Genomic DNA, 23,851 nt, shown 5'->3' on the forward strand with positions numbered 1-23,851 from the left:
TGTGAAGAGGAAGCAGGAAAGAGCTCTCCAGGGTGTCCCAGAAGATGCAAGGAAAACTGGCTTTAATAAAATCGAGGCCATATCTAGTGTGACATCAAGAGGCTCTCAAACAGACAAGGCTTTGAATAAGCAGGAAGCGGTCCTAGCCTCATCAAATCTGAAAGAAGGTCATCAAATTAGCCCCCATTTTCCTCAAAGTCAAACCAAAATCAGGGCCTAAATCATCCCCGGTTAAGGACGGGGATATAGTTGAACCAAAAATGAATGTAAAGATCGCCCCAATCTTTCTGAAAAAACCCTGAGTGCAAAATCAGGTGAAAAGCACATCTCCGATGGTAGGAATAAAACTGGGTGAAGGTAAATTCGGGTGTCTGGGAGACCCTGTCTCTGTTTCAGAAAAATCAAGACTATCGGAAGAAATTGCAATCTCATCCAAGGCGATTACTAGGACTCTGGAACAAATGTCCCCACAGAGAGGAAAAAATCATCACGGACTCACATTATGCGATGCCGATTATTTGGCTATCCTTAATGCAAAGCCCTAAATTTATGGCAAAGTGCGCCCAACGCATCCTCACTATCCTCCTACAAATCGCTGGCCACCCAATACAAAAAAAGTATCATAGCAGCTAAATCCACGTCCTACAATGAAAGAATCGCCAACGCCACTTCAAAATCCAAAGAGCTCTTCGCCATCTTCAAGGAACTATCCACACCGGCCACTAAGTCTCAATAGATTGTCAAGGACCAAGCCTGGTGTAACACCATACAGTCCGCCCTCATAAACAAAATTGAACTCCTCCAAGCGAAAATCCTAGACCATCACAAAAATCTCACTCAGCACATCCTATCAGCATCCCATACGGAAACGGTGACTGAGAAAAAAAAGACAAATCTCATTACTCCATTTAAATTTAGAGAAGTCTCAGAAAAAGAGGTAGTCAATATCGTTAATAGAAGCAAACCCTCTAATTGTAAAGGCGACGTCTGCCCCGCTAAACTAGTTAAAGACTGTGTAGAAACACTAGCACAATTTTTTTTTTTTTAACTTTGTTTATTTTAAATCAAGGCAGGACGACAATTACAAACATTATAAGCAGTGATTATTTAGGCATGTTGATCCCCAGTCCTCTATCCCCCCTTGAGTTTCCTCCCTCCCTCCTCCCTTTGGTCCCACTGTCCCTTAGGCATTGTAGGCGGCATCTTCCCTCCTGGGCTGTCCAGTTTGCGCCTCAGCGTCTACGTCTCTTCCTCAGGGATCTCTTGATTTTTCAGGATCCAGCGGGCCCGGATAGGTTTATAGATCAGGGCGGGGAAGCGCTGGTCGAATTCTAGCACTGGGGCCCAAACATTCTGGAAACGATGGAGAGTTCCCGCTTGTGCTGCCGTCACCTTCTCCGCTACCAGAATGTCCCAAAGTTTAGTCCACCATTGGGCTATGTGAGGGCCTTCCGGGGTTTTCCAAGTTCGGGCCACCACAGTTTTCCCCGCTAGTAGGCAGAGAGTTAGTAGTTTCGATCTGGTCCCGGAGCGCGGTTAGATCTCGGGGATTGGAGCCCCCAGCAAGACTGGTTCTGGTTCCAGGGGAATCGTTGTTCCGGTAATTCGTGTGATAGACCTGAGGCATGATTTCCAGAATTGTTGGATCTTTGGGCAAGCCCACCACATGTGGAAGAAGGAGCCTGGGTGGCCGCATCCTCTCCAACAAGAATGATCCACCTAGGGGTTCATATGGTGAAGTCGGAGGGGCCGATAGTACCACCGCAGCGTGATCTTGTACGCACATTCCCTATTGGTAATGCAGGTGGATGAGGTGTGTGTTCTGGTCCATATGGCCACCCAGGTTTGATCCTCTATTGGATGACGCAGGTCCGCCTCCCATTAGGCCATGCAGCGGTTCTTTGTGGTCAGGAAGTCACTTAGGAAGCGCCTGTATAGGGTGGATACCTGCCGCAGGTTGGAAGGTCTCCCAGAGTGAGTTCTAGGGCAGTAGGAGGGCGTGTCGCTGCTTGCAGAGTTTGAGGGTGTGAGCACCAGTGGCGTAATTGAATGTAGGTGAATCTGTCCCTTTCCTGGAGTTGGAATTTCTCCTTGCATTGGGTGAATGTGAGAGGTCTCCCCCCCATATACAGCTGGTCTATGGTCTTCAGCCCGCCCTTAATCCAGTTACGAAAATTGTGAGGATTTGTTCCAGGTGCGAACGTTGGATTATGGAAGACCGGGGAGCGTGGGCTCAGTCCTCTTGGCACTCCCTTTCGTTTTAGCGCCCAGTCCCAGGAGCTAAGGGTGTGTTTGGTTGATAGCAGGAGATCTCCCCATTGTGTCCTGAGGGAGGGTGGGATGTGTGGTAGGAATCGTAAGGGTAGGGGCACTTGTGATTATTCCAGCTCTACCCATCTGGGGCGGTTTGTTGTATTTTGCCATGCCTGGACCTGTGCCAATTGAGCTGCCACTCTGTAGGCCTGCAAGTCTGGGACCCCCAATCCTCCCAGTTTGGAACTCCCCAGCATAGTTCTGAGAGGGATTCTCGCTTTCTTACCTTTCCAGATAAAGTTCAGCATTTTTCTCTGGATCCCTCGAAGAGTTGGTGTGGGGATCGCTACTGGTAGGGAGGCACATGCGTATAGGAACCTCGGAAGGAGATTCATTTTACATGCAGTGATGCGCCCGAGCAGTGAGATTTCTTGGGTCTCCCAGCGTTTCAAGTCGCCTTCCAATTCTTTAAAGAGTCGGGGGAAATTGGCTTTGTATGTGTCTCTTGGGTCAGCCGGGATGTGGACCCCTAGGTAGGTTTTTCCCATGTTATCGGGCACATCTTAGTCAGTGGTTCCCGTTCTGCTGGGGTGAGGCCGATGCCCAGGGCGGATGATTTATCGAAGTTTATGGTGAGGCCTGAGACCTCCCCGTAGCTGGCGATTTCTCGTATTGCGTGTTTTAGAGATGAGTGGGCCTCTGAGATCGTAAGCAGAATGTCGTCCGCGTATAGGGCGATTTTGTGATGTGTGGGGCCACTTTGTATGCCCTTGATTTGGTCGTTTTGTCTGATCTTTTGTGCAAAGGGCTCCATGGTGAGTGCGAAAATCAAGGGTGACAGTGGACAGCCTTGCCGGGTTCCGCATGATAGGGGGATTGGAGCCGAGCTGTGTCCGTTGATTCTCAGGCTTGTTTTAGGGCTATCATAGTTGGCTAGAACCATCTTTTGGAAAGTTGCCCCGAAGCCGAAGGCCCCTAGAGTGTGTCTCATGAATGTCCAATCCACCCTATCAAATGCCTTAACTGCATCGAGAGCCACTAAGACTAGTTTTTGGGAGTTCCGGGAGGCAAGGTCCACCAGGTTCAGGGTTCTCCGGATGTTGTCACCTGCTGTCCGGTGTAGGATGAAACCTGCCTGGTCGGGGTGGATGATCTTCGGCAAGATTGCGATTTAAGCGGGTTGCTAGAATGTTTGAGTATATGTTTGCATCGATGTTTAAAAGTGCGATCGGTCTGTAGGACGTTAAGCTTCTTGGATCTTTTCCCGGTTTGGGCAGGAGGATGGTGATTGACTCCTGCATTGATGGGGTCACTGCTCCCGTTTCCCTGAATGAATTGAATAGGGTAACCAGGTGGGGGGTCAGTTGTGCTCTGAATAGTTTGTAAAACCTGGTTGAAAAGCCGTCTGGGCCGGGGGCCCGTGTTTTGAGTGATTTGATGGCTTCCTCAACTTCCTCCCCTGTAATGAGCTCCTCCAGTTCGTCTCTCGCTGTGTCGGAGAGACGGGGCAGTGCTGCCTGCTGCAGGTATCCCTTCTGTTGTGTTAAGTTTCTTGAGGTTGCCTGCATGATTTGGGTCAGATAATCTATTGCGAGTCGTTGCTTTTCGTGTTCTGAGTATAGTGTGACCCCGTTGGGATCACGCAGACCAGTGATCGTGTTGACGCGTCTCCGCTTGGCTAGCTTGGCCACCAGGAACTTGTTTGCCTTGTTACCCTTCGCGTAGTATGACTGTTTGGCCTTCGCCATTAGTTGGGCGGTTTGTTCCGCATAGTGGGCTTCCAGTTTTTTCCTTGCTGTACGAATGATCCGTTGTGTTTTGGGGGACCAGCCTTTCTCCTTGTGGAGTGCCTCTGCCTCTCTTAGTTCGTCCTCTAGAGCCGTCCGGGTCTGACGCCTGTCTCGGTGGTAGGCCGCACCTTGGGCGATTAGGGAGCCCCTGATTACTGCCTTCATGGCGTCCCAGTTGTTCGCTATCGAGGTGTCCGAGGCTGGATTTTCGTTAAAGAAATTTCTTATTCCTGTTGCGATCTTGTCTCTGGTAGCCATATCGTTAAGGATCGGGTCGTAGAACGTCCATTTACGTGGGTTATTGAGGTTGGGATTCTGAACCCGGAGTTCCAAGAGCCCTGGGGCGTGGTCGGATATCGCTCTTGTGCCGATGGAGACTTCTTTGACTGAAGGGAAAGTTTGCGGGGAGATCAGGAACAGGTCGATCCTTAAAAAGGTGCGATGGACGAATGAGTAAAAAGAAAAGTCTTTTTCATCGGGGTGGAACACCCGCCATGAGTCTATTATCTCCAGGGATCTGAAGAGTCGGAGGAGGCTAAGTGCTTGGGTGAAGTCGCTTGGAGTCGGTGGGGTGTGACCGGACTTTGGTGGGGTCGGGCACCCCATTGAAGTCCCCACCGACTATTGTTTGGCCTTCCACAAAGCTAGCGAGAGATGTGCCCAAGGAGTCATAGAAGTGTGATTGTCCAGTGTTAGGGGCGTACACCGAGACAAGAGTATATAGATCTCCCATTAGGAGGCATTTGACCGCTGTAAATCCACCTTTTGGGCAGATTTTCGTTTCCAGAATCTGTGGGTTCAAGTCTTTCCTAAAGAGGATCGCCGTACCTCCTTTTTTGTTTGTGCCAGAGGCAAAGAATTGGAGCGGGAATAACCGGGAGCGAAGCCGGGTCACGTCTACTGGCAGCAAGTGAGTCTCTTGGAGCATGGCTATCGCTGCGTCTTCGTCCTGGAGTTTCAGTAGAATTGCCTTTCGCTTGTTAGGGGAGTTCAGACCATTAACATTCAGGGAGAGGACCCGAAGCGTTTGGAGGTCCGCTGGAGTCTCACTCTCCTTTCCTTGGGTTAGGGGGGGGTCGTGGGCCGGTGATTCAGCTGCCATGTCTGTTGGGGAATCCCTTAGTATCATCCTGCACTTGAGGTTTTAACGCGGAACCCCAACGGGGGGCCGCAACTTTAACTGGAGGGTAGACCGACGTAAGTACGGGCGTACCCTTGGCCAACAGGGCCAACTGTCCCATCACGTATTGTGTACTGTGGGTTTCCAAGGAACAAAGGTTGGAAAGTATCCTTGGAGTGGGTATGAACCATGGGTATGGCCCGCCGCCACCGCCTTCAAGGTTCCTCAGTTCGAGACAAAGGTGGCGGGTCTTAATTTAGGTAAGGGCACTTGCATCCAGGCTAAGTTGCTGACGGGACCTGGGACCGTGGAAGCGTCCTCGTTCATCTCTTTCTGTCGTTCCGCTGGGTTGACGACCATGACGTGCGTTTGGGCCTTGGGGAGGGAGGCGGTCCAGAGTCCTCGGTCCTCTCCGGGTTTGGTGTGGAAGGATCTCGGGGCGAGGCTGGATGTAAGATTCTCTCTGCGTCTTCCAGGTGGCTGATCTGGCGTAGGGTGCCTTTATATGTAAACTGGAGAGCCGTCGGAAACAGCCACCTGTAACGGATCTGTTGCTCCTGAAGGAACACTGCCAGAGGTCGGAGTGCTCTTCTTTTCTGAAGAGTAAGTGGTGAGAGGTCCTGGTACATTTGAAGAGGAGTGCTCTGAAAAGTGATCTCTTCTCCTTGGCGACTGATCGCTGATATCGCCTCTTTGGTTGTGAAGAAGTGGACCCTGGTAATAACATCTGAGGGGGGGTCCGTATCTGTCCCTCGGCGCGGGCGGAGTCTGTGGGTCCGGTCTAGCAGGAGCAGAGATTTGTCCAGATCCGGGAGTAGGGCCTTGAAGAAGCATCCCACGTAGTCCGCTAATTTGTTGTCGGGGACAGAGGTTGGGACGCCCCGAATGCAGAGGTTGTTGCGACGTGCCCTATTTTCAAGGTCTTCATAATTGAACTCCAGGATCTCGCATTTGTGATGGAGGGATTCGATGGATCTTTGCATTTCCCCTAGCGTGGTAGTATGGTCCTGAGAATGGGCCTCGATTTCTCTGAGCCTGTGTTCGATCTCTGTAACCCTTTGGTCCGTCTGTTCAACTTTAGTGGTGAGTTCCGAGAGGCAGGCGCGGAACTCCCATTTAATATCCGCCATGAAGGCTATCAGGTCTCCTTTGGTAGCGAGGGCGCCCCTGTCCTCTTGTGGCTTCTGTGGGGTCAGTTTAGGAGGGTCTTGTTTCTTGGGTTTCTCCGGTGCAGTAAACATGGCAGAGATATCTGTGCCCTTGCTCACCTTTGTCTGCCTAGACATGCTGCTCGTATTGGGTGGTCTTGATTGAATGAGTCGCAGCGGGGTCCAGGGCAGTGGGAGGCTGCACTCGGGGTGCGTATCGCTCTCAACCCCCTCCCTGGTCCAGGTCTGGGCGAGTGGGCCGGGGCGCCCCAGGAAGCGTTGGTGTGGGGGGGTCTCAATGAGTCGGGAACGGTGCAGGATGGCTGACTGTTGCGTGAGGGGGGGGTATGTCGCTGCGATGAGGCCCACGGGCTCAAGGCCTCTCTGGATGAAAGCGGTTATCTCGCTGCTTCCCCGCCCCTCCTCAAGTCTCTATTGGTGGTCCTTCGCTGATGGAGGTCCCAGATCCCTCTGTGAGCCCCCCGTGTGCGGTTCCGTAATGATGTCGGCTGTCGCTGAGAGGAGGTCCCGACTCGTTCTACGTAGCGGGGGAGGGGGAGAGCCCTCAGAGTGTGCGTCGGGCCCTCGGGCCTCAGCAGTCGAGGATGCACTCGTGTGTATTCCAGGCAGCCTTGGTATGAATCGGACAGCTCTGTGCTGGAGTTCGATCCCCTCCTCCAACTCCCTGGCGCTCTAAAGCCCCGCTATCACCAGGTGCCGAGTGCGTTGCTGGGTTCCGGCTTGGCGGCCATCTTGGTTTCTTCGGCTGGAGACGGGGGAGAAGTTCAGCCGCTGAGTTCTGGTAGAACGCCTCCTCGGTCGAAGGTTATGTTTGGCCAGGTTGTGCCATGTCGGTTCCGGCCGCCTTAGATGGCATTGGCGACATGGTAACCCGCTTAGAACCGCCGGGAAATGACGGCGGCGGCGGGCATCCCACGGGCGGCCTCAGAGGAGCGACCACATCGATGGCGCTCCAAGCCACACCCCCCCACTAGCACCATTTCTTAAAACCTTCATCAATGCATCCTTCAACACAAACTCAGACCCAACCAGTTTAAAAGAAGCCTGGGTGCGCCCTCTTCTCAAAAAACCCACTCTAGATCCCGAAAACGCTAACAACTATAGACCCATCACAACCGTTCCCTTCCTGCTCAAGATCCTCGACAAAGTTGCCTACACACAAATACAGCAATACCTGGAAGAAAATTGCATTTTAGGAAAAAGGCAATCGGGTTTCCGCCCGGGACATGGGACCGAATCGGCCCTACTAGATCTCAAAATCCAACTAAATGACATCATGGACAAAGGCAAACCTGCACTCCTCCTCCTGCTAGACCTATCTGCCACCTTTGACCTGGTCAATCACGATACTCTAGGCACGCAACTCAAAAATGAAGCCCACTTCTTGCCAGAAGCCATCTCCTGGGTCAAATCATTCCTCGAGGGTCGTCTTATGAAAGTCTTTTCTGACTCTGCAAGCGCTACCCCCACCACTATCCACTGTGGCGTCCCACAAGGATCCTCCACTGCCCCCACATTATACAACATCTTCACCCTCCCACTGTTCAATGATTTGGACCATCGTCACATAGCATACAACAACTATGCAAGTCCTGCTCCCTCTCACAGGGGTCTAAGAACAAGACGCAGTGGCATTAACCAAGATCTATACAGCCATCCAAACCTGGATGGCAGCCAACGGCCTCTGCTTAAACGGGGACAAAACAGAGATCCTACTAGTTGGCACCAAAGAAACACTAAACAAACTCCCTCTGCGGTACAAATCCTTTAACATAGACAACTCCACCATCACAGTCTCCACTGCAGTAAAAACGCTAGGAGTATACCTTGACTCCACTCTCTCCATGACACGGCAAGTCAATGCCATAGCCTCCTCTGCGGCACTTACCACTAAGGTAATCAACGCCGTTAAACCCTTCCTATCCACTAAAAACTGCCTGGCCGTAGCCAGATCCACAGTAGGTACCAAATTGGACTATTGCAATGCTCTTTTCTTGGGCACGTCTGCACAAAACCTAAGAAAAATGCAAGTCACACAAAACAATGCTCTAAGAGCAGCCCTAAGCATCCCTAAAAGGGAGCACATCTCCCAAGCCAGAAAAGAAGCCCACTGGTTACCAATAAAAGAACGGATACTATTCAAATCCATGGCCATCACCCACAGATGCCTTTCCGCAAAGGCTCCGCCCTATCTTTCTGAAAGAATCACCCTTAACAAATCCACTAGACCCACTAGGTCACAAATGACGAACCAGACCTATGTACCCACATTCAAAAGAAGCAAAGCCGGAGGGTCTAGCTTTCAACACCTAGCACCCAAAAACTGGAACTCACTTCCCACTGCGCTAAGGAACGAAAACTCATACCATACCTTTCGCAGAGTACTCAAAACCACGTTGTTTAACTAACTCCACCTTACCTATCCGACTGTATTTTCACAACTGTATGTAAATAAGCACAACTGTATGTAAATATGCAAATATGCTCTGCACTGTATCTATGTATACACCATGTATGCCTGTAACAAGTAAGATTGCTTTCAGCGCCACGATGACCCTGGGCAGATGTGCGCTATACAAATCCAAATAAATAAAATAAATTAACTGCTAAAAAGCATGTCAAATTTCTAAACCGCGGGACCATACTCTCACTTCTGAAAACAGTTCAGAGTTTGTTTTTAATCAACAGTAAAGACATAGAATCAGTCAGATTCCCAGACCCAAATAATCCTCTTTTGGCAGAATGGGCTGTGCCTCCAGGGAAGTGTTCCAGGCAATTGAAGATGCAAAATCGGACTTAAGGAACTTGGACATACTGGTTTTAAGAAGTCAACCAAAACCACTGCAGCCATGGATTGTGGCAGCCAGAAAGAATGTTCACTTTCACAAAGGGGCTACCAAATTGCAACCCCCTACCAAGATGTCTACGGCCACATGTGAACGGACGAGTGTCTCCAATAAGGACATCACCCTCGCCCTACTACCAAGTATTTTAACGGAGGTCTTTCAGAAGCTGGGTCTAGGTACCCAACATCTTTGAAAATAAGGGGCTGAGCGTCATCTGCTGGAACACACGGGGGTCCAATAATTGTACTTCAAGGGCCATAAAGAACTATCTGTTTGATGTGGGAGATGTCATAATGTTGCAGGAGACATGGCTCGTAAATCCTATAGTAGTTGAAGGGTATTCAATTGTTGTACAAGGGGCAGCACAGAAAGCTAGAGGGAGGCCAAGTGGGGGTTGCTTATTGCCTACAAAAATTCAAAATTTAAGGATGTTGTCTCCTTTGAAAGGAATTTTCAAGGGCTACAATTGTGCAAGGCTACACTTAGAATTGGGGTGTGTGATAGAGCAATGATTTTTTGCAATATTTACTGGAATCCGTCTAGTATGTTGCTCCTTGTATTCCTTGATGCGTTAGCTAAGGCATTAGGAGATATACAATCTGCTTTTCCAGGGGCAGACATAATCCTGGGCCGTGATATAAACACACAATGCATTGACCTCCCAAGAAATCAGAGAATATCTGTGGGGAAAAGAACTACCAAAAATGGCCACTTGTGGGTAGAGTGGTTAAATGATTGGGGCTTGAAAATGTCAAATGGGTGTCTTCCAGGTGACATCCCGGCCAATCCAACTAGGATTCAGGGCACGTCTGCCTCAATATTGGACTATCTCTTCCTATCTGGTGGTCTCTTCGAACAGAAAGTAAATATAAACATAAAAGAGGGGGTGGTAGTGACCATCTTAGGTTGGAACTCTTTTTCCCAGAAATTTAAGCAGAAATTTCGCCACGGATGTCTCAGAGGCTAAGAGCCCGGAAAGGTAAAGTTCGCCTAATGAAATATAAAGCTGGGGGAGCTGTCCTAAATGAAAGGCTTTCTGCACTACCAGAAGTAGTGCAAAAAGAGAATTGCTCTCCCTCAGGCTTTATTAAATTTATTTGGCAAATCTGTCCCCCGAAGCCAGGTGGGGGTGGGTCTAACCAAGTTCACCGGCACGTGTATGATGAAGAAACGATGGCTAAGAAAAAAGATCTCAATGGCAGGTTGAGGCTTATAAAAAAATACTCATCCATTGGTAAAATCGAACAAGGGGTGCAAATAAGACTGTTTAAAAACAGATACAAACAATGGTCAGTGTCTAGGAATGTAAAAAGGCTCCAACACGATGGGGAGCATATTTTGGAGGTTCTAGGCAAGAGAGATGCTAAGGGGTTTTGGGACACCATGCATGAAATGGAGGGGGAAAAAACTACTCAATTGCGCAATTTGGTACCCGAGGGTGATTGGATCAAATACCTAAAGTCAGTCTTTGGTCAACCAGTAAGAACAGTATGTGACTATAATATTAAGGCGGATTGGCGGCTTGATTTCAACACCTCGGATATCGAAGACTTCATTAGGAAGGCCTCGTCCTCAAAAGCGGCAGGGCCCAACAGTCTGACTTATCAAGTCCTGAAGGGAAATTGCTTAACTGGCACTTTAGGGAAATCCTGCCTCAGAAACAACTACCAACATTGTGGCGCACTGCCACAGTTATCCCACTATTCAAGGGGAGGCGGCGAAAAATTATCGCCCCATCGCCTTGCTGGATATTGACAGCAAGATTTTTATGAAAATCCTGCTGGGGGAACTGGAAGCATGGGAAAAAAAAGTCAGAATGCTCTCAAAATGTCAAACTGGGTTCAGGAGGGGACTTTCAACGGCAGTGAATGGCATAGTATTAAATCTTCTGAGTGAAAAAACTCAGGGTAAGGGTGGTGAACAACTCTATGGTGCCTGGGTAGATTTCTCAAGGGCCTTTGACCAAGTGGACAGGTGAAGGTCGTGGATGAAATGAAGAGCAAAAGGCATCCCAGAGGGGCTCCTGGCAATGCTCATCCAATTCCATAAGGGCAATGACATCAGGGTGAGATTAGATGCAGAGGGTCATCTGTCAGAACCCGTGAGAGTTAACTGGGGGGTCAGACAGGGCTGTCCCGGGGCCCCGCTATTTTTCAACCTGTATACCTCTGATATGGGGGACTTTCTAGCATCTTCGGCGTTGGCCAGTCCTTCCCTAAATGGTAAGAAAATACACTGGCTGGCCTACGCCGATGATGTGGTTGTTTTAGACAAAACAGCCATTGGGCTGCAACGTTTACTTACCGGTATTCACAATTATGCGGTTGAAAATGGGCTCTCCCTGAATCCCAATAAATCAAGGTGTTGGTATTTAGGCAAAGGAATAAAAAAAATGTTTTCCCTAGGTGGTCAATGGGGGGGGGAGGCAATCACAAGGGTGGAGGATTTGGTTTACCTGGGATACAAAATCTATGCCACACCGGCATTATGCAAAGCGGAGTCTGACCTTGAGACAAAAATAAAACCCCTAGCAGCCCAGATGAAAAGAATTCTTTGGAAATATGGCAAATTTTCATTCATACCTGTCCTCAAGTTTTACCAGGCTAAAGTCATCCCTGTTTTATTATATGGGCTAGAAGCTAAACCCCACCTATAGAACACGTCCTGGCAAAAATGGGAAGGTCTTGTTTGGAAACATGCCTTGGGTTTACCAATGAGTCTATCAATGGACAACATCAGATTCGAACTGGGCTTAACATCATTAAAATCTCAAGCAGGGTGGAAACTGCTGATTTTGCACCACCGTATTACAACAACTCAAGACCAATCCTTACACACAGATATGAGAAAACATCTGGAGGCTGGTAATTCCCACCATTTGGACAGACTTGACTCGATGGCGAAGGAATGGCAGGAGTGGGCGGACACAGACTCAAAATTGTTGGAGGAAAATCCATTAAAAGCCACAAAAAAAAATGGGAGGAAATGGATTGGATTAAGACCCTTGAGAAAATAAGATCAGGGCCACACCCGAAATCCCTTCAAAGTTCGGAAAGAAAACTGGGCTTCCTCAGCAAATATCTAATCAAATTCCCAGATTGGAGACTAAGGAATACTTTTTTTAGACTGAGATTGAACATATTACATACTGGGGAAATCCTGGCGAGAAGAGGTTTGGGGCCTTCATCAGTGAGTCTTTGTCAGTCGTGTGCCAAGCCAGAAAACCAATCAATCAAAAATCTAATGTTGGAGTGTGAGGGCACGAGAAATTCCAGGCATCAATTTTTCAGTAGGTTCATGTCCAATTTAACATACTGGGCACATGACCATTTCTGGGAAAGCCTGATTGATGGTCACTCCCATCAAAAGACGATCGCTGTTGTTAAGATGCTTGAGGACTGTAAGTTAGAATTGTAAAATCCTTTTGAAATATTGTCCACATTTTTGTTTTAACTGGCTTGGATGCAAAATGCTTTGTTTGTTAACTGAATTAATCTTCTCGTTAAATTATGTATTTGATTTGAGATTTGTGAAAGGTTATATTTCTGTAACCATATACAATAAAAAAAAAAGAAGAACATAAGTGCTGTTGGGACTCGGTTTTGGAGATAGTGTGTTGATTTGCAGATAGCATGGGTTGAAATAAACATCTCCTGATCATATAGCATAGTGTATGTATGGACAAGGACCCTGAATGAGCCCAGTCATATCGTAAGAGCATCAGGGTTATGTTTTTGTTTGGAGTTGTGGGCAATGGGATTGTAGCAAGGTTAGGGGAAGCCTGGTCAGCATTATTCGAGCGTTGCGATGGAGCTGGTCATTGGAGCCGGCTCCCGAGTCCTGACTGTTTTTACTTCCCTTGTAGCTAATTTTATATTGAAATTGACATCTGTGTTCTTCAAATAAATGCAAATACAAATAATCAAAAATGGTGCACATTGGTAGAAGGTGGATCTTACTGCAAGGCTCTCTCCATTCTCTGATGAGGAAAGCTTTCTTCCAAGCTTGGTCTGTGATATTGATTGTCCAGCTGAATGAGGAGAATAAGAAAATGTTGTTTGAAGGCACTCTAGTTCTGACACATAAAGAATAATTACATGCATTGTAAGATTTTAATTGGCATCATGCTTTACAGAAATTCAATATGTGAACATGTTTAATGGGGATTATTCAAACTATGACTGTTGGTAACAGAAAGGTGCAATAATGGAAAGAGTGACAAAACAGAACAGGAACTAAAATTATTAGAAGATAGGAAAAGAAATCTAACAATACAATGTGCATGCAATATTTATACCACCTTTCATCTCAGCAGAAATTGGGAAAATGGATGGAGTAAAAGGAAGCAAGTGCGAGAGAAAGAGAAGAGAGGATAAACAAAAGAGATGGTAAAGAAGGAAGAGGGAGAATGTGAGAGAATGCAGGGTTAAATTTAGGGCATATTCATTTCTCCTTACCCTAAACATGTTTATCACGTATCCTCCTCTCTCCTCAGTCATCTTCCTCACTCTTCACTTTCCATCACACTTCACTTCTCTCATCCTTCCTCCATACGTTGTACATTTTAGGACATTATCAATCACCTTACCCATTCCTCAGAGGGATGTGTGCAAAGGAAGAATGTTGTATATTACACTGAATTGCTAGGAATTGAATGCGTTGTGTTTCGTATGTCCCTGTTACCTTCCTCACTCATCTGCTTTCATTCTTTGCTCCTAATGCCTCATTCCACCTCAAATGTCTACTCCCCAAATCCAATACTGTGTAAGTCTTCTTCCCATCGATCTATATGGATGGGTAAATCTTTCGTGGTTTCCACCCTGAGCCAACCTAGCCTCACCATTTTCCAGAAAATGGGCTCAGGATTCCAGTCATCACCTCTTTCCTGCTTATCCTCTCCTGAGACACAATAGCTATTGTCCATTTGACCTGGCCCTGGAATTGAAGGTAATGTCTTGCTAAATGCCTTCCCTTTTTGCACGCAAAACAGCATAACAGGGGTTTCTCTATCAGGACTACTAGGGGCTTCTTGGTTTACCCGGGTATTAGTCTGTGTGAAAGTGGATTTCAATGCATGGGACGTTTGCATTGGTTCTCCAGTCTTTTGATCATATTTTTCTTTGAAGCATTACCTTTCTGACAGCTGGTCCTAAAATTGGTTTCTTGCAAGAGACCAGTTGGTTTTAAGGCCCCAATTGTTGGGCTTTCTGGAAGCCTGTACTCCTCTGAACAAACTGGTCTTTGTTTGGTTGGTGTAACTACCAAACTGTTCTATGTAAGTATGGGGGTAGGGAATTAAGAATTTGCATGAGGGTGAGTTATTCCTTTATCTCTGCGAGTGTCTTCTCCAACCATTTGTTCAATATTCAGAGAGCTTTTTCAGAGGGTAGCACTTTTAACACTCAGTTGGTGTTGATGAAACTCTGGCTCCTAATATATAAACTGTAGGATGGCCTCCCTCAACATTACATAGGCAGTTTGTCTGTCTGCATTGATTACTTGATAGGAGGATTGGGGCTCCCTTATCAACAAAGATGAGATGGGCTCACCGTTTTTAAAGAAAGCTTCTGGGTAGGGACATTGTAGGAGAGGTTCTGACAAGTTGCTTTTGTCTCAAGACAGGTAGTTGTCCCTTTACAAGTTTACTCAGAATGTTCTCCGCCGTGGCTTGTTCCTCTGCCCCTCTGAATTGTCCAGAACTGCTGGAAGAAAGGTATTCCATCCTTTCCTCAAAAGGTTGTCCTTCAAAAACACTTTCTTCAGGTTCTGGCTAGTGTAGATCTGACCTACACAACACACTTCCCAGGTCCAAGGATCCAGCTATGTCCGCAAGTGAATTCGGGGTAGACCTGGGAGAAAATAGCGGATTTGAATCATCTGACTGCTTCTTCTTAGTGGGGAGGAATCTATTGATGTAGATCCAGTGTGATCAGAATCCTCCTATCTCCCATACTTTTTCCTCAGAGGTAGACCAACCAAACATGCTAGAGGTACCTGCCGAGGTAATGAAAAGGACACTATCGGTAGTGAGGGGTTTAGAGGTGGCTGTAGGAGGACAAGATAGTTTTGGGGTGGCCACAGGACGAAACATGCTGTGCCTTCCACATCTAGGTCTGTGATCCCATTTAGAACAGCTAATAGCAAGACAGGGGACTGGTACTCAGAAACAGACTATGGGCCATCTATCATAAATAGATATATTTTACTCACAAGAACTCTCTACCAAAAGATATTCTGTTCTTCTTATGAGACCAATGCTAAAAAAACACATATGATCAAAATAATTTCTATATTCAAAAAGGTTATTTCATATTACTTGATTTTACAGACCATAAACAAATATTTATAAAAATGTTTGTCAACAAATTACAAAAGCCCACCAATGAAAAAATAACCCATGCTATATATTCAAGTACATTACTTTTAGAAAACATCAGTTATGTGCTATTTACAGGAAGGTACGATCCAAGATGAAACTCCTGAGGCTTAATTGACATCTCTTTTATCGTAATAAATTAATGTATATCCATTCTTCATAAACAATCATGCCTCACACACTCTCATATCCTAATTAAACCTGACAAACCAACACTAGCAGTCTAGTAGCTGGAAGAATGCAATTGGCACAACATGGTATAAACTAAACCCATGCCGGGAAAAGAAGTACAGAGTCAGTCTCCTGGCCCAGCTGAGGTGTGGGCAGCCAGGCAGAGAGATTGGGAGTACGGCAGTTGGCGGCACAGAAGATTCCCTTCTTCTGAGGCGGGTCAGAGCAGCCAGAGGAAGCAGAAGGTCTTGCCGGGTCATGGAAGGCCTGGGAACTTTGTCCAGCGGAGCTCACGTGTCGAAGCACTGCCACGGAGATGCAGGGAAGAGGAGAGGCTGCAAAGGGACGCATGGTGGGAGCTGACGGGCGAGCAAAGCAGCCCGCAGACAAGCCGCAGATTGACACGGGAGATGTGAGGGACCCTGAAGCCGCTGCTGAGAACTGGTGAGCCCGCTGGGAGCCAAAGAGACGCTGGGGCGCTTTGGAGGGTGTACCACGTACCAAAGAAAACACAGTTTAAGAAATGGGGGAAGCCTAATCAAGATAATAGGGGCCATGGGGCATTTGATTACAAGACAATAAGTCCATGGAAAAGGGTCTGGGACCCGTAACCACATTATAATATACATGTGGGAGAAAAACAGTGTGGCGAAAAAATCTGAAATGCAATTAATATTAAAAGACCTGGCAGGGGAGTATACCAGGCGAAAACAAGTGTGTACAAAGTGAACTATATAACGAATGACCCGCGCCTTAATTGTAACAAGAAACTATGTGAAAGAACCTGGCAGGAGAGTACACCAGGTGTTGTTGTGTGAGTCAGAGAATGCCAAGGAAGATTCATACCCTTAGGATTTGTAATTACACTGAATGTGAGAAGGACTTGGGGAAGGGAGACATTTCCCTTGGAATAGGTTGCAACATCAAGAGGAGGGGAGTTATCCTCTTGAGCTACAAAGAACTTGGTTATTATTTTGAACTTTTGTTTTGATGGAGAGAAACCTGGGGAAGAGAGTAATTCCCTGGAACTGTAAACATTATTCATTTGGAACTTTTGTTGGATATTCACATTTTTGTTGAACTTTAATATTTGCGCACTTTGCAAGTCACAGACATTACCCTTAGCTCCTTAGAGTTACTTTCAGAGTGTGAGGGCTAGGATAGGATTTCAGACACAAGACATGTTTGCCTAGGACATCTTGACGCACAACAGGCCCTTAGTTTTGGTTGAGGTAGGGAAATACCTCCTAGATAAGGGACAGTGAAGGATTTTCCAACCCCTTCATTATTTAATACAAGTTTATGGCAAACACCATGAGTCCTGTGTCACCGTCTCATTCCTGGCTCTTCACATGTATTACTGACCAATGAAACTCAATTTACCAAAAAACTTGTCAAGAACAAATAATATGTTTCTTTGTTTGGTAGATATTGCGCAAAACTAACCTTCAATGATCTTTAGAAATATTTCTTATTGCTATGGTTCACAACATTCATTCGGGTACTATTGCTTCTGTCTCCTGAGTCGCCCCCATAATCACACAAAGGATCAGGCATAGGACTTTGTCATATGGGCATGAGAACACAGGTATTTTAAGGCAGCAGGATAAGTTGCATATGAGGCCAAGCATTTTGCAATGATATGGGTGCTTAGCGTAGAAAAACAAATTGCATACCATATGGGTAACATTGGTTCTGATAGGGCCTCATTACGTGGTGGGTGGCGTGGCTTAAATGCAGCGGTATTACCGTATACCAGGGCATTACCGCACCGCCCAACTGTGAGTTGGATGGAAAGTTGGAAAATATATCCCAAGCTCTGACAACTTTCCACCCGATTTTGGTGGTATTACCGCTGCAGTAATTCTGCCAAAATGCCCCATCGAGTCCTATGAACTCCAAATAAATGGGGACAAGCACTGCCAAACAGTAAAGTTTGGTGGTATTGCAGTGGATTTACTGCTGAGATATCACCAAACTTATAATGAGGCCAAATGTCTCCACACTAAATTTTTCATTTTTAAAATGCCTAGCGTGGGGGGAGTGGCTTGGAGCCATGGCGGCTCGAGCAGCTCTGTGAGAGCTCTTGGCTGGTGATACGCAGCCGACAACGATGCCCCGGTGAAGTGGCTCCTTAAAGGCTTTGTACGACAGAGACCTGATCTTTAGAGGGTTGGGCTGATTTGAGGAGGTTTAAAGCCTCCAACCTCCTGTGGTTTGTGAGATTTTCGGAGCGAGCGATCCACGCTTCTGTGACGGGGACATCCAAAATGGCGGATGACTACATACGCGCAGGGGCTCCGAGTGTTGGAGGGGCTTTTTGGATGCGGTCCATCAGCGGTACCCTGCCCTCAGGGGGAGAATTATTGACGCCGAAGACATATGCAGGCTCTCTGACCAAATCCAGCTGAAGTAATTCAGAGACAGAGTTGAGGCGGACCTGGCGGCGGAGGGAACCGCATCTGCGGCCCCGGACTGCCCAACCTAGCGAGATGAGCAGCAGGCACCAGCGATGGGACAACGGGACCTCCAGACACACCTCCAGAGTCCTGGGGGGGCCCTAGTGCAGATAAGACCAGACCCGAGGCCCTCGCTGTGATGTCCTGCCCTGGCCTTGCTCCGGACTCTGCATTGTGAACATGGAGTAGTCTGGGGCACTCCACTAACGTTGCACCTACAGAACATCCCTCTGAGGGCCCAGCAAACCCCAGGAGCTCTGAATGCAGGAAGAACGCAGAGGCCTCTGCATGCCCTTCCAGCAGAGCTCCGCAGACACCCTCCCCGCTTCCCACCAAACCTACAGCGAGAAGCCATCTTTGAGAAGGAAAGCGGGAAGCTAGGGCGGCACCTGCCGCACAAGCTTGCCGCGTCGGCCCTCCCTCCTGTCCAGGCAATCCAGCGGCTCATCCCCTTGGGACCTCAGCCTCCTGTAGCACCCATCCCGGGGAGGCTTGTGAAGGCCGGAGCAACACCCTGTTGCCTTGATATTCAGTGCCACCGGCATGCATACCCGCGTTCTGGCGCATAGACTTAAGGGATTGACCCCCCCCCCACCTACTGACAGCACTAATGGACATCTGACCTTGGGCAAGTGGTTGGTGCCCCTGAGATCACCCCACTGGGCACATAGCAACAGGCAAACCCTCGATCCACAACACCCATCACTCCGGCAAGTGTGCGAAGGATGCTTCAACAGGGGGCAAGCCAATCAACAATCAAACTAGGTCACCGAAAGACTACTAGGAAAGGCAACCAAAGGAATGTCATCTTTATTTATTTATTTTTTTTTTAACCCAATTTGGTTTTTTACAAAAGAAATCCTTGTCGAACTATTTTTCTGTCTTGTGAAGGCTCCTCAGGACACCACTCTGGATCAACGAGACGTATCCTTTTTCGAAAGTTTACTAGAAGTCAGATAGTCGGGAAGGCTATTTACCAGGTGCCGTATGGAAAGAGACGCCTGGAGTGGTGGCTTTTTTAAGGGCCAGTTCCAAGAATTTTGCTGCCAATCTTGACCATCTGGTGGAGTCATCTGCAATCAGCCGGAACCATATGTTTTCTTCGTCTAGGACTGACGGCTGTGTAATGAGTGGTTCCAAGTAAGCCTGCCTTTCCAGCGCTAATGCTGTGCACGATGTAAGGAGATGGCGGACTGCCTCCACTTGATCCACAATTCCGCATAGGCGGCAGTTCGAAGCTGATACAAGAGCTCTGGTTGCCAGAACTTCCCTGGTGTGAATTAAGTTCAAACAAGCACGCAATATATACTTTCCGCAGCTCCTTGTCAGGGAATTTTTCGCAGTACCTCAGGGGGGCCTTTAGTTGGTTGTGACTTGGCGGGAGATGTTTTAGGGATTTGTACTGGAGAATTTTTTCATTTGTGTTGATCCAATCTTGTTGGAAGAGTTTGGACTTAACTCGTCCAGGATTGGAGATAAGCAGGTCCTCGTCGCAGTTGACTTCTTCCAGCTTTGTTTGTATTTTGTTAACCCACTCTACTAGTGGTTTGCAGGATCCTTTAATGATTTCGGCGGCCACAACCAAGTAAATCGGGAGAGCACTTGGCGTCCGGATTTTTCTGTAGAGCAGTATGGCACTTTGCATCACCACTGAAGCCAGGGATGGTAGACCAAGATCGCGTCGGATGGCTGGCATTGGGGCTGAGCTCTGGTCAGCTCTGTCCCCAGCTTTGACACACTCCTACCTGACGGCTACAAGATCCTCTCCGTGCTCAGGCCCAACCGTACTGGGGGGTGTGGCCCTTATCTTCCCTGAGTGGATTCCTGCCACTGCTATTCCCACGCAGACCTACTCCTCTTTTGAATGTCTTGTCTGCCGACTCTCTCTCTCCTAGCCATTCCCTTACCGTGGCTACTATCTATCGGCCACCTGGTCAAATTTCCTCCTTCCTCTCCGAGTGGGCGGACCTCTCCTCCTCACTCCTGTCCTCAACCACTCAACTCCTCTTTCTTGGAGACTTCAACATCCACCTGGATGCCTCCTGTCCCCTTCTGGATTCTTTCGCGACCTCTGCGACTCTCTCTCACTCTCTATTCTCCCGTCTGGGCCAACCCATTCTGCTTGGCACACTCTTGATGCCCTGATCTCTTCTGACCTTCCCCTCTCTGTCCCTCTCTCCACCCGTCTCTCCTGGAGTGATCACGTTCTCCTCTCCTCTCACCTCACCCTCCCTACCCCATCTTGTCCTCACTCTCCTCCCATCATCCCCCCCTCTATTCCCTGCCCATCCTCTGGCCCTTCTGCAGCCACCCCTCCTCTCTCCTTCTCTGCCTTTCCCCTTTTTTCTGCTGATGAGGTTTCGAGACAAGTCCGATCTATGAAAGTCTCGTCAACACAGGTCCACCCCTGCTCCTCCAAAACTATTAAGGACCACATCTACTCCTTGGCTCCTGCCCTTGCTGACTTCTGCAATCACTCCTTCGCCTCTGGAGTCTTCCCAACCCCTCTCAAGCACTCCCTTGTGCACCCCCTTCTTAAGAAACCCTCTTCCGACCCGTCTGCCCAGCTAACTATCGCCCTATCTCTATCACTCCTTTCCTGGGCAAGCTCCTGGAGAAACTTGCCATCTCCCAGCTTAATCTCCATGCTGAATCTGTCGGTAGCCTTCATGACCATCAGTCTGGCTTCAGAGCTGCCAGAAGCACAGAAACTGCTCTCCTGAACATCCGTGAGGAACTGCTCTCGAACCTTGACTCTAACATTCCATGTGTTCTCATTTTGCTTGATCTCTCTTCTGCCTTTGATACTGTCAACCATACCATCCTGCTTAACCGTCTCCGTGATAACCTGGGTATCACTGGTCAGGCTCTGGCTTGGCTGACCTCTTTCCTCTCAAATCGACCCTCCCCGGTCCAACTGGGGTCTTTCCTGTCTGACATCTTTTTCTCTACCTGTGGTGTCCCCCAGGGTTCTAACCTCTCTCCCTGGCTGTTCAACCAGTATCTGGCACTTCTCGCCCACCGTATCGCTGCTCTCTGCCCCAACTTTCAGTGCTATGCGGTTGATACCCAGCTCATTTTCAGGCTACCCTTGGCCTCCTCTTCTCCTTCCCTCATCTCTGACTGTCTTTCTGCTATCCAGGAATGGTGTGCCGCCAACGACCTCTGCCTTAATGCCAGTAAGACAGAGATTCTACTCATCGGCACACCCACTCCCTCCTTCCCTGCAGCTCTCTGGCCGGCCTCTCTTGGCCCTCTTCCTGCTCCTACCTGCAAGGCAAAAAACCTCGGGGTCATCTTCGACTCCACACTCTCCTTCTCTCCTCACATTTCTGATGTTTCTAAGAAGTCACACTACCAGCTGCACCTCCTCAGAGGTATCCTTCCTTTCCTCTCCTTCCCCCAGAAGCTCACTGTCTCCAGAGCCCTGGTTCTCTCAAAGCTGGACTACTGTAACAGCCTCTATCTAAATCTGCCTGCCTCTACAACTCATCCAGAACAGGACTGCAAGACTTGTCCTTGGCCTCAAGCCCAGGGACCGTATCTCTCCAGGACTGAAATCGCTTCACTGGCTCCCTGTGGCTGCGAGGATTAAGTTCAAAACCCTCTGCATTGTCCACAAGGCCTTCTGGGGCCTGGGTCCAAATTACCTTCAACTCTCCCTTCCTAAATATCTTCCTTCTCGAGCACTTCGCTATTCCGCCTCCAACTCCCTCAGGGTCAGCCGCTTCTCCAAGCAACGAGATGGGGGGAGATCTCTCTCCGCAGCAGGGGCCTCCCTCTCGAACAGCCTTCCTGCCTCCCTGAAACTTGAGGAGAACCATCTCCGGTTCCGGAAGCACCTCAAAACCTTCCTCTTTGCTTCTGCTTTCTCTCTCCCTCTCCCCTGCTAAATCACTGAAACTGTACTGAATCAGCAACTGGGCCACTCACCAATCTCGGTCCTTGGCCCAGCCACTCTCCCCTGCACTGCCTTCCTGGCAACCCCTGCACTGCGGTACTGTCTCTGTATCCCTACAGCCCCCCTTCCCAGCACTTGTCTGCACTTATCTTGCACTTGCCACCAGCTGGCCCTTATTATTTATCTTGTTCATTACTAACCCTGTATTGCACTTTCCCCTCTCCCTTTCCCCCTTGCACTTTTCTCGTCCCCACTACCCATGCACTTGCGCGATCTGAATGACACCTGGCCTAGTAGGATCGTTGTCTGTCTCCCCTTGTTCCCCCTCCCTGCCTCGTCGCGCCTTGAAACACTTGTGTATAGGCGCGTTACAAATGCCATATCATATCATATCATACCATTTTGGAAGGCCTAGCACCGATTTCCACAGGAATCCCTCTAGCTTAGTCCAAAACTCCACAGTGAGGTTTAGGTTGGCTGCCATTCCATATGTAATCGCAGGGACTACTTTTGATTTGTAGAACTGCAGCGCCGGCGTCCATGAGAACTTTCCGAATGTGCGGTCCACTGCGCGGGTTTGTGCTGTCAAATTTCTCATCTTAGACCACAATGAATTTTGAAGGGAACTTTCACTGAGTGTGTTATCTAGCTGAACTCCGAGATATTTGAATTCTGTGACTGCGTCGTTTTTACTTTTGTCCAAGAGCCAGGATGGCCAGGCCTCACTCTTCTTGGATGTTTTGGAGAATGACAGAATTTTTGTCTTGGTTTTGTTGATTTGCAGATTATTACTTTCCATGTATGCGGACAGGTTTGTGTGTTGCCTCTGCAGGCCATTCGTCGTCTGGTCCATCAGGATCAGGTCATTTGCGTACCATAGTCTGGACACTTTGGAAGTTCCAACTTTTGGTGGGAAGGATCTTACCATTTTTTCAGATTCTTGAAAATCACCAATAAAGGCAATAAACAGGACTGGAGCTAAAGGGCAGCCCTGTTTTGCGCCACGCTCCGTGTTAATCTGGTCTGAGAGAAGCCCTTGCTGATTTAGGCGCACTCGGAGCGAGGTTGATGAGTGAAGTGCCATTATTGGGTCAAGAATCGGTCCCGGGCATTTCCAAGAAGTTAGTTTAGACCATAGTTTTTGACGGTCTACAGTGTCAAAGGCCTGAGAAAGGTCCACCATTGCCATGTGGACCGTAGGCGCTCCACTCTTCACCTTTGCTTTAATGATGTTCAGAATTAACAAGTTTATCGCTGTACCGGTGCCCTTTTGAAAGCCAGTTTGAAAGATGTCGGCTGCCGGGGAAGTACAGGCCGAGCCTTTAAAGTGTCGTAGCAGCAGGGATGCGAAGATCTTACCAATGATGTCGAGTAGAACTATAGGTCTGTAGTTTCTTGGGCTTTCTCTTTCCCCCTTTTTGAAAATTGGTACCAAAACTGCCTCTGTCCAACTTTTCGGAATTTGTTTTGTTTTCCGGCAGTGGGTGAATAGCTCGCCAATCGCTTGAGCCCAGGCTTGCGGGAATTTCTTTAGATCTAGGTTAGTCAACCCGTCAGGTCCCGGGGCCCTGGATGATTTTAAGTTTGTGATAACTTCCAAGATGTCTTCGATGTGCGACAAGTGGATCCATGGGGCATTTATCGACGAGAATTGCGATGGAGATGAGTTAAGAGGTCGTCGATAAAGCTTGGTGAAATGCGAGATCCATTTTTGTTCTGGGACAGAGTTTGAGAGTGAGTTTGCCTTCTGTCCATTTATACTCTTT

General features: G+C 48.2%; 1 protein-coding gene across 1 annotated transcript in view; it reads right to left on the bottom strand.

Moving 5' to 3' along the window:
- The window catches only part of KIF17 (kinesin family member 17), a 1,103,253-nt gene that overhangs the window by 189,952 nt on the left and 889,450 nt on the right, over nt 1-23,851 (bottom strand). The window contains exon 12 of the mRNA XM_069610326.1: nt 13,138-13,208. Coding sequence (XP_069466427.1) covers nt 13,138-13,208 — 71 coding nt within the window. The remainder of the gene's footprint in view (nt 1-13,137; nt 13,209-23,851) is intronic.

This window comes from Ambystoma mexicanum, chromosome 8 (genome assembly GCF_040938575.1).
Source record: "Ambystoma mexicanum isolate Mex_15411 chromosome 8, UKY_AmexF1_1, whole genome shotgun sequence".
NCBI classification, from domain to species: Eukaryota; Metazoa; Chordata; class Amphibia; order Caudata; family Ambystomatidae; genus Ambystoma; species Ambystoma mexicanum.